General features: G+C 66.5%; 1 protein-coding gene across 1 annotated transcript; it reads right to left on the bottom strand.

Annotated features, from left to right (window-relative positions):
* Window positions 1-1,744: 1,744 nt before the first annotated feature.
* LOC137161048 (forkhead box protein H1-like) lies at window positions 1,745-6,294 on the bottom strand. The gene is made up of 3 exons (XM_067560049.1): window positions 6,010-6,294; window positions 3,204-3,308; window positions 1,745-2,827 (listed from the first exon to the last, which is right to left on the bottom strand). The coding sequence occupies exons 1-3, from the start codon at window positions 6,292-6,294 to the stop codon at window positions 1,745-1,747; spliced, it is 1,473 nt and encodes a 490-aa protein (XP_067416150.1).
* Window positions 6,295-9,415: the final 3,121 nt, after the last annotated feature.

Here is a 9,415-nt window from a genome sequence, read left to right as displayed (position 1 = left end):
CAGAAAACATACAATCATCACAGATACATTTTGCAGGTGACACAAAACTTGGGGGCGTGGTAAATAAGGAAGAGGACCAGTCAGTGATACAGAGCGGTCTGGATCGCGTGGTCAGTGGGGCTCCAGCATGCAATATGTGTTTCAACACGGCCAAATGTAAAGTAGAAAATCTAGGAACAAAGACTTACAGGGATTCTAGCGTGGGAAGCAGCAACTCTGAAAAGGATTTGAGGGTCATGGTGGATAATCAGCTGAACGTGAGTTCCCAGTGCAACGCTGTGGCTATTGGGTCCCTGGGATGTATAAATTGTAAGCCTGAATAAGAATATAGAGGTTATGAAACCTCTGTATCTGGCGCTGGCGCGACCACGGCTGGAATCCTGGGTCCAGTTCTGGTGCCCACAATACCAGAAGGATGTTGATAAATTGGAGTGGGTTCAGAGAAGTGGCAAGAGAATGATTAAAGGATTAGAAAACCTGCCTATAGTGATAGACTGAGCTGCTGCAGTCTATTTACCTTAAGAAAGAGCAGGTTAAGGGGTGACTTGATTACAGTCTCTAAGTAACTACGTGGGGGACAAATATTCAGTCTAGCACCATCCAAGGGCTGGGTGTTGAAGCCAGACCAGTTCAGACTGGAAATGAAATGAGGGGCACATTTCTGCCCATTTACCAAGGGGCGGGGTGGATTCGCCATGCCTGGCCATTTTTAAATCCAGATTTTTTTTCCCTAACAGATCTGCTCTGGGAATGATCTGGGGGCAGGTTTCTGGCCTGTTATACAGGGGGTCAGACTGGCTGGTCACACGGGTCCCTTCTGGCCTGAGAATCTAGGATCAGCGAGCTGTGCATTTTGGAGCGGAGAGGGCCAGGGTTCTAGTCCAGCTCTCTGTGTCACCCAGCATCCTGGTGGAGCAGATGTCAGAAGTCCGCTGGGGCGCCTGGGGGAAGGGCACCCCAGTATCGTAGGTCACAAAGCTGCCCCCGTCTGAGAGACCTACTGCTGCCACCTGGTCGGACGTTTGTCCCGCTAGGAATCCAGCTCTGCATTCACATTTCGATCTCCCCCAGCGCTGCAAAGTTGGGGCTGGCTGAATCTGGGGGCCTGGATCAGGCCCTCCCCAGGCAAGTGTGTGCAAACGGGGAGCGGAGGGTCCTGCCTGAGCTCTGCTCAGTCCTGTGTGTGCTTCATGGTCTCCTGGGCCCAGAGCAGGAGCAGCATGGCTCATGCTTGCCCTGCACCTTCGTGTGTTCATCGCCGGACCGGCTGTCACTGGGGTGCCGCAGCAATGCCCGAGATGGACCCTGTCCAGCCAGGACGCAGCTCGGGAGAAGGGGGAGCAGTCAGACCCCTGCAGGAACTGCCCCCTCCCCGCTGGAGGGGCCCCAGTGGCAGCAGTCTCATTAGGTAAGTAAAGGCAGCAGAGACGGTTCCTTCCACGCTGGGTGAGGGGAACCATTCGACGGCACCCGCGTCTTCTCACCATGTCCTGTTTGCTGCCAGCTGGCTCGGCGGGAAGAGGGGCAGCCTGGGCCTGGCGCGGAGCGTTGCATGCTGGGATTTGTAGTCCCCACGGGCCGCCCCGTTGCAGATCCCGACGCAGCTCCGCCCGCCGGTCCCGGTTTCGAGGAGCCCCGTCGAGTCTGCAGGGGTCTGTCTGTCCGGGCAGCTGGCGCAGGATCCCGAAGAGACAAAGCCGCTGAGAGGCCCTGGGGCTGCCCGGCCCTCCCCTGCTGGGGCCCGTCACAGGGAGTCGAAGCGGGTCAGCGCCACGGGGCCCTGGCCGTACAGCGCCGGGTGCACGATGTCTCCCGGGTGGCTCACCCACACGTCGTACACGCTCTTGTTGGGTGGCATGCCCTGCACCATGTGGTCCAGGTCCACGGAGAGGCCAGGCGGCTGTGGGCTCTGCTGCCGGGGAGCCCCCGAGGAGCCGGGCATAAGGCCCCAGTACAGCGGGCTGGCGTAGCTAGCGGGCGTGTAGTAGCAGGGCAGGCCCGGCACGGCGGGGAAGGCAAAGAAAGGGGGGCCGCTGGAAGGAGCCACGACGTTGGGGGCCACGCACTTGGTGTACGAGGTGGGGAGCTGCTCCCAGCTCGGCTGGGGGCCCGGCGGGGGCGTCTGAGCCGGAGTGCAGCCTCCGGAGCCGTCGGAGTCCGAGCTGGAACGGCTGCTCTCCCGGGCGGCGAGCAGCCGGGGCCGCTTGGCCGGGGCGCGGGGGCCTCGCGCCGGCTTCACCCGCCAGCTGCCGGGGTCCCGCTCGTCGGACGACAAGGAGCTGACGGTGGAGATGCTGCTGGAGGAGGAGGAGAAAGACCGCGGCGCGGCCATGGCGCACGGGGGTCGCCAGGGCAGCGCCGGGGGCCCGGAGGAGACCCGGAAGATGGGGACTGGGCCCCAGAGGTCGATGCTGAGGGGAAGGGAGTCTCCCGCCGGCGGGCTGGGAGGGGGCTGTAGGGGCTGGGGGCGGCCCCCGGCCTCCCGGGGCCTCCCAGCCAGACCCACCTCCTGGAAGTCACTGAGGAGGGAGTCGATGGTGAAGGAGCTGTTCGTCCGCCGCCCCTCGCAGAGCGGGTAGCCGCTCTCTTCGTTGTCGGAGCCGGCGCGGGCGGAGGAGGCCCCGGCGCCCTGCGGCTGGCGCTGGGCCCCCTGGCAGCCGTAGGGCCAGCCGTGCAGGATGAAGGGGGCCAGGTCGCTGGCGAAGGAGGCCGCCTCCTGCCGGGAGATGGCCGTATTCTGCAGCTTCAGGGCGTCCGGGGGGATCCGGCTGACGTCCACCGTCCAGAAATTCCCTTTGGCCTTGGGCTTCGCCGGGTCCTTCAGCAGCTGCCGGGGAGAGCGAGACGGGCTCAGAGAGGGCACGGCCTGGGGGGCAGCAGCTCTTCCCCGGACGGAGCAACCCTGAGCCGTGGGGAGGCCCAGGACCTACCCCCAGGAGCTTGGGACAGAGCTTCTGTGTGTCAGGCCTGGCAGATTTGTCCCACAAAGCCTTGCGCGCCGTCCCCCACGGCCCCATCCTTAGCCCTGGGCTCTCCCCTAGCCTTCCCCAGCTCCATCAGCCCTGTCCCACGGCCTGACAGGCCCTCACCTGCCCCCAAAGCTGACCCCTTAGTCCCTTGGACCCCCCCCACTCTGGGACCCAGCCCCTCACACAGCATATCTCCAGAACCCTCCTCCCCCATATCCTGCACCCAGCCCTCACCTTGGAGAAGCAGCTGTTGGAGGACAGGTTGTGGCGGATGGAGTCCTTCCAGCCCTGGTAGCCCTCCGTGAAGAAGGGGAAGAGGGAACCGATCTCCTGGATGATCTGAAACCCAGAGACGGGCACGTGAAAGCCCCTGGCTGTAGCCGGAGCAGCCCCCAACCCTGTGAGGCCGCTACGGCTACGTACAATTCAACATGTCCCTGCCTGGGCTACGGGTGCTTGGCTTTGGTGCCACGTCACTGGGTCTTCTAGGTGCCCAGTGGGGGGGGAGCCGGGGGGGGGCAACTCATGTCCCTTCCAGCAGCTGGGGCCTGCGTGGGACGCAGCGTTTGTGCCAGGCTGTGACTGGGGAGCCAGGCGGGCACCTCAGACTGCGGCGGCACAAACTGGGGTGCTCATGACTCCTCCCCCCCGGGGCCGGGTGGGCAACGCGCCGAATGCCAGGGCCCGTGTCCGACGTGCTGCTGACTCCGAGCCTAGATCCCCAGGTCACCGGGGACCATCTAGACTGACCCGTGTCCTGCAGGCCAGCGAGCTGCCCCGAGGCAGTCCTCGAGCAGAGTTAGACGCAGCCCATCTGCAGTTCAAATTGCCAGGGAGGGAGAATCCCCCACGACCGGGGGTAAATTGGTCCAGTGGTTAATTATCACTGCTAATTAATTAGCTAGTTAATCATCGGGGGGTTCAATCCCATCGGCCATCCTGCTGGTCCCGTCTGCCCCCGGCTGGACTCTGACTGGGCCGCTGGGCGGCCCGGGCACGAGGCACTAAGCTGGAGGGGCTAGGGGAAATGGGCTCGGGTTCTGGTAATGTCCATCCCCCCTCCCTACCCCGGCAGAGTGCCCAGGCCAGGGAGGACGCATGGCCCTGAGGGGCACAAGCGCCGAGTCCCTGCAGCGCCCATGGACCCGGGCGGGAGGGCTGGGGTTACTCAGCACAGCAGGCTGGCGGCGACTCCTTCCACAGCAGAGACTGCCCAGCGCAGCAAGCTGGAGCCCCCCCAACAGCACCCCTGGGCCAGCCACCCCTCCAAAAACCAGCCCCAGGAGCAGTGGTTCCCAGCCTGTGACCCGCAGGCCAAAAGTGGCTGGTTCAACCTCCTGCTGGCTGCAGAAGGGAGCCGGGCCGGGCGGAGCCAGTGCTGGTGCCGGTGCAGGCTCCTGGCTGCAGCCAAGGGGACGGGAGATCAGCGCTCCTCTTCCCCGGGCTGTGGCAGGGAGCACGGCAAAGCAATCCGCCTGGGTCCGTAGGCGCTGGGTCCCTGCTGGAGCCGGAGGGAGGGCAGCACTGGTCTCTCATCCCCCTGGCTGCAGAAGGGATCCACTCCCAGGGACCCAGGCGGAGCGCACGGGGCTATGGGACGCGTGCGGTTTCCCTGGTGCAGTCGGGGACGGGAGATCCTCCTCGCTGAACTCCTTCCCTCGGGCTGCAGGGGGGGGGAGCTGCTGGCGGAGACTGGTGACCCTTCAGGGTTGTAAAAATTGTATTCGTGGCCCTCGAGCCGAAAAGGTTGGGAGCCCCTGGGCCAGAGCCTGCGTCGGGCTCTGGGGAGAGTCTCCCCCGGCTCCCCCCATCCATTCCAGGGGAGCTGGGAGCCACCCCCAATATGCTGTCATCAGACCCCCTCCCCTGCAGCACCTGCCCCCAGGATCCCAAAGCCGGCCCCTATTAACCCTTGCAGCACCCACAGTGCCATGGGGCAGGCTGAGGGCAGCTGGGGCATGGAGAGGGGATGGGGTCACAGCAGAGCTGAGCATGTGCCACTCTGGTCCCTGACCCAGCCGTGGGGAGCTGACTCGTCCAGACCCCACCCTCTCCCAGCTGGCCCGGGTAGCCAACGGGTAGCCAGGCCTAGCTGGGGGCAAATGCCCACGGAGGGTGGGAGTGAGCGTGGGCTTCACACCTCCAGGGCGGGCGGAGTGGGGTCTAGTGCCTGCAGAACCCGGGTTCCATTCCCACCGGCTGGGGGACCTCGGACCAGTCCTGCCGCCCTGTGCCTCAGTTTCCCCAATGCTAGGACACTAACTGGCGCGCCTTGCGGCCGCTAATTCCAATCCTGGGGGCTTTTGTAAAGTGCTCGGAGCTTCTGGAGTCCGGCTCCTTTGTGATAACCTGAGCTCGCGGGCCTGGGGGGAGGGAGAATCTCTCTCCAGCCCCATGTGCTAATCCGCCCCCAGCCCCTCCGGGGGCTGTGCAAACTTCGGGTCACCTGACCTGCGAGGAATCCCCCTCCCCGCTGTTCCTAATCTGCTTTCCTGGGCCGCCCCTGCCCTGCGCCTCATTTACACGAGCTACAGTCGGAGCGGGGCTGAGTGGGGGGTGGGGAGCGAAACGTGCCCTGCGCGCTGCCCCACGGGGGTCCGTCGCCGGCCCCATCCCCTCCCCTGGAGGCTCGCCCCCTTTGTGCAGCCGGGGCTGATCCCCGCCCCTCTCTGACCCACACCCTGGGGGGTAAGGGGGGCCCACGGAGACAGGGCGCCCCGCGTGGGGCGGGGAGGGGGGAAGGCGCCCGTGTCTCCGTGAGACCCCTCACCCCACGGCTGTCAAGTGGCTGCCCCAAAGCACCCGCTTCTGCACAGCAGCATCGCCCGCCCCCCTCCGGCTGCAGGCACCCCCCAACCCCCGGAGCCCCGCGTCCCTCCGGGGCGCCCGGCAGGAGCGCAGGGCAGCGGGGGAGCGGAGCAGGGAAGTGATGGACGGGGCGGGCGGGGGTGTCAGGCTGGATCCCACGGGCCCCCCTGAATGCGGGGCGGGGGGGCTCTCTGCCCCCCCGGAATCCTGCGGCAGGTGACCCTGCCCTTACCTGGGACAGCTTGAGTCTGCGGCCGGGCGCGGCCTGGATGACCAGGGCGATCATGGCCAGGTAGGTGTAGGGCGGCTTGGGGTGGCGGTTGTATTTCTTCTTCTTCTTCTTCCTCCTCCTCCTCACCTTCCTGCCGGCCTCCTCCTCCTCCTCCTCCTCCGGTCCGGACCCGGAGCCCTCGCCCGGCCCGGCCCCGGCTCCCCTCTCCTCCTCCCGGGCCAGCTCCTGGGGGGCTTCCCCCGCCGCGCCCCGCTCGGGAGCTGCCTCCTGCGCCGGCCGGGACATGGCCAGGCTGCTCCGGGACCGGGACCCGGGGCCGCCCAGCTGGAGGTGAGGGGCAGCCCCTGGCCTGGCCACTCCAGCCGGGGATGGGGGGCGGGTCAGGGGAAGGCAGCGCCTCTCCTGCCATTCAGGCCTTTATCATGCTGATCCGAATCTCGCTGCCCCACTGGAGAGCCAGACGGCTGGCACCGGGGGGGAGGGTCCAAGAGCCAACAATTAGCAGGTCTCTGTTAATCTGGGGGCCTGGGAGGAGGTGAGACCCCCAGGGCCAGGCTCAGCAGCACCCGCTGGGGGCAGGAGGGGAACCGGGCAGGGCGATGCGGCCTTCCCACAGCCCTTCCACCGGGATGGCAGGCCGGACCCCCCTTCCCGTCCCTTCGCAGCGGACGTGCCCTCGGGGAGCTGTGGAAGCCGGGTCCGAGCCATCTGCCCTAACCCCCTGGATGGGGCCAGGTCCTGGAGCCACTGGGAGTCAGGCCTGGGTAAGGACCAAGCGAGGGGCTCAGGATCGGGCCCGTTTTCCCAGCCCCTGGGCCCAGGGCAGGGTGGCTCTGGACAATGGACCTGGAGGCTTTGGCCAGTCGAGCTGGGGCCTCGCCCATGCTCCAATCCACAGGGGAGCCCCCCCCCCCCAAGACCCCCAGCCGGGGGCGGATTGACATGGAAATGGCAGGCAGGCCCCAGGCCGGGCAGTGGCTTTGGATGCCCTCGGGGCGTGTTTCCAGCTCCAGCGTGGGCGGCAGCGAGCGACTGACGGGGTGCCACCGACAGCCCCAGGCGCTGGAGGAGAGCAGCACGACTAGCGTCTCACACCCGCGTGCTGCAGGGACTGGGGGGGGGGACGGGGGGACAAAGGGGGCGTTCTCCCCTCTGGTCTGGCTGTGGCGGGGCGGGCTCCCCCTTTAAAGCACAGTCTGGAGCGTGCAAAACCTGGGCCCTGCCCTGGGGCTGGGCCGTGGAGCCAGGCAAGGGTCCAGATGTCCCGGTTTTATAGGGACAGTCCCGACATCCAGGGCTTTGTCTTACAAGGGCGCCTGTCGGCCCCTCCTCTCCCGCCACCCCCACGTCCCCTGGCCTGGTTTTTCACACTCGCCGTCCGAACACCCCACTGCAGGGCTCTCGGGGCGTGTCTACGCTGCCGTTTGTCGCCCTGCAGCCCGAGCCCCACCAGCCCCAATCAGTGGCCCCGGCCTCGGAGGCTGAGTGCCGTGGGCTTTTCGCTGCGGGGCGGGCGGGCGTGCAGAGACCTTGCTGTGCTGACTGTAGCCGTGGTTGCTCTGAGCTCAGGGTCTAATGAACTGGGCTGAGCGGCTTCTCCCTTCACCTGGTGCTAAGGGCAGATGCCTCCAAGGACACAAAGTTCTGGGGCTCTGGGGAGCGGGGTGGGTCTGGAGGCCTCTCAGAGGGGCCAGGCCAGTTAGTTTGGGGTTCTCAGCTCCTGTGCAGGGGACGAGGCAGTTTGTAGCCTTCCTGCAGATCAGCTGCTCGGCGCAAACCCTAGGGCTGCCCCCTGCTAACACCTGTGGCAACCAGAAACGGCCTTGTCCGGGTTTCATTGTGGAGGGACGGGGCCGGCCGGTGTCACCACTCAGCACGTGGCACCGGGAACGCTCCACGTCAGGACGGCGCCTGGCGATTTTCCTAGTGCGGATGCACCCCAGGGCGGTGCCGAGGGGAGCTGTTCTGCAGGGAGTGGGGTTCACTAGGGGGCGCGCTCCCCAGCAATCAGTGTTGATCCCACTATGGCACTAGGGGGCGCTGTGGGACAGGGAGTGGGGCGGGGGCCACAGTAGGGGTGCTGTGGGACAGGGAGTGGGGCAGGGGCTCAGTAGTGGTCCCCAGCTGTTCTCAATGATGCCCTTACCAGGGGCCCCTGGTCAGGTTTGGCCCGGCCACCCCCTGTCCTGACGGAGGGGCAGCCGAGCCGCCCGGGGGGCAGCACAGTGACCCTTTGCCCTGGAGTGGGGGGCGGGCCAGCCCGCAGGACAGGAGCCGCCGCATGGGGAGTGTGGGGCTGGCTCCTCGTCCTCCTACGTGCCAGGGGCACGGACAGTGACGCGGCGATGGGCAGCACTGAGGGCACGGGGGGGCTCTTGTGGTTCAGACGGAGGCCGGGGAACCGGGACGCCAGGGTTCTCCGGGTGGCTGCGCCCAGGCTCGCTGGCTGACCGGGGCGATGTCAGTCTCCCCTGAGCAGCTGCTGGCCCTAAGGCTCTGACACCCCCCCGGGCTAGAGGCGGGTTTGGGATGGACCCAGCCTGAGGTGCTTTGGGGTGTCCCTGCCCAGTGGAGGGCGCAGATCAGCCCTGGGAAGTTATAACTCTGCTCCGGAGTCCCTTGGGTCCCAGCCTAGAGCCGTGTAGGCTGGTGTGTGTCCGTGGTCCCGAACCGCAGGGTGTCTGTCAACACCCCCCCCCCGCCCGGCTGTCCCACCGCTAAGGGACTGTGGCTGGTGCTGTATGGGGCAGGGATATCATGCCCCCTCCTCGGGGGTGTGGAGCTCCGGGGGCAGGATGCGCTGGCGGGGGCACTGGGGGATGAGCTGAAGTTACTGGGACTCAGGGTCCCGTTGCCTGTGTGGGCCCGGTGGGGTAGGGATTGGGCCGGCGGGGGCAGGTCGGGGCCTGAGAGCTCGGAGTGGGGGGAGCTGGGAGCTGGCCGTGGGTCAGATGGGGCAATGGATGGTGTTGGGTCAGCTGGCCAGGGAGGAAACACCGGCTTTTCACATTGTGACCCTGAGCCCCCCCCAACCTGCTGGTCTCGCCGGGCCCTGAGGGGGGGCTGGGTGTGGGGGAGGGTACTTGGGCAGCAGTGACTCAAGCACCTTTTGGGGTTACTCCAGGTTTTGCCACCCCCCCCCCCAGCTCTTCCCCTCGGGCTCCCCCAAGCGCTCTCCCAGCGTCGCTCTACCGCTCGGGGCAGAATCTCAGCCAGTGGGACGGGCGCAGCTCCGAGGTGGCTGGTTTGCCCCCGCTGGGCCGTGGCCAGGATGTGCACCGGTTCCCCTGGGTCGCATGGACTCGCTGGCTGGCTGGCGCCAGCGGCTCTGATCCAGCGCGGGCTCCCCCTCCCCCTCTGCCCCGCACGCCCTGCCCGCCACCCTTGCTGTGCCCCCTCTTCCACC

Source organism: Emydura macquarii, unplaced genomic scaffold (assembly GCF_026122565.2).
Source record: "Emydura macquarii macquarii isolate MOO-44397 ecotype Brisbane River unplaced genomic scaffold, CSIRO-AGI_Emac_v2 contig_2246, whole genome shotgun sequence".
NCBI classification, from domain to species: Eukaryota; Metazoa; Chordata; order Testudines; family Chelidae; genus Emydura; species Emydura macquarii.
This window is presented reverse-complemented; position numbering and strand designations above follow the sequence as displayed.

Bases quoted from the DNA above. Each gene is read 5' to 3' on its own strand.
- LOC137161048 (XM_067560049.1), bottom strand. From the start codon at position 6,294: ATGTCCCGGCCGGCGCAGGAGGCAGCTCCCGAGCGGGGCGCGGCGGGG. The intron at 3,309-6,009 runs GTAAGGGCAGGG...TCTGGGTTTCAG, and splicing joins GCAGACTCAAGCTGTCCCAG to ATCATCCAGGAGATCGGTTC. The intron at 2,828-3,203 runs GTGAGGGCTGGG...TCTCCCCGGCAG, and splicing joins CCAACAGCTGCTTCTCCAAG to CTGCTGAAGGACCCGGCGAA.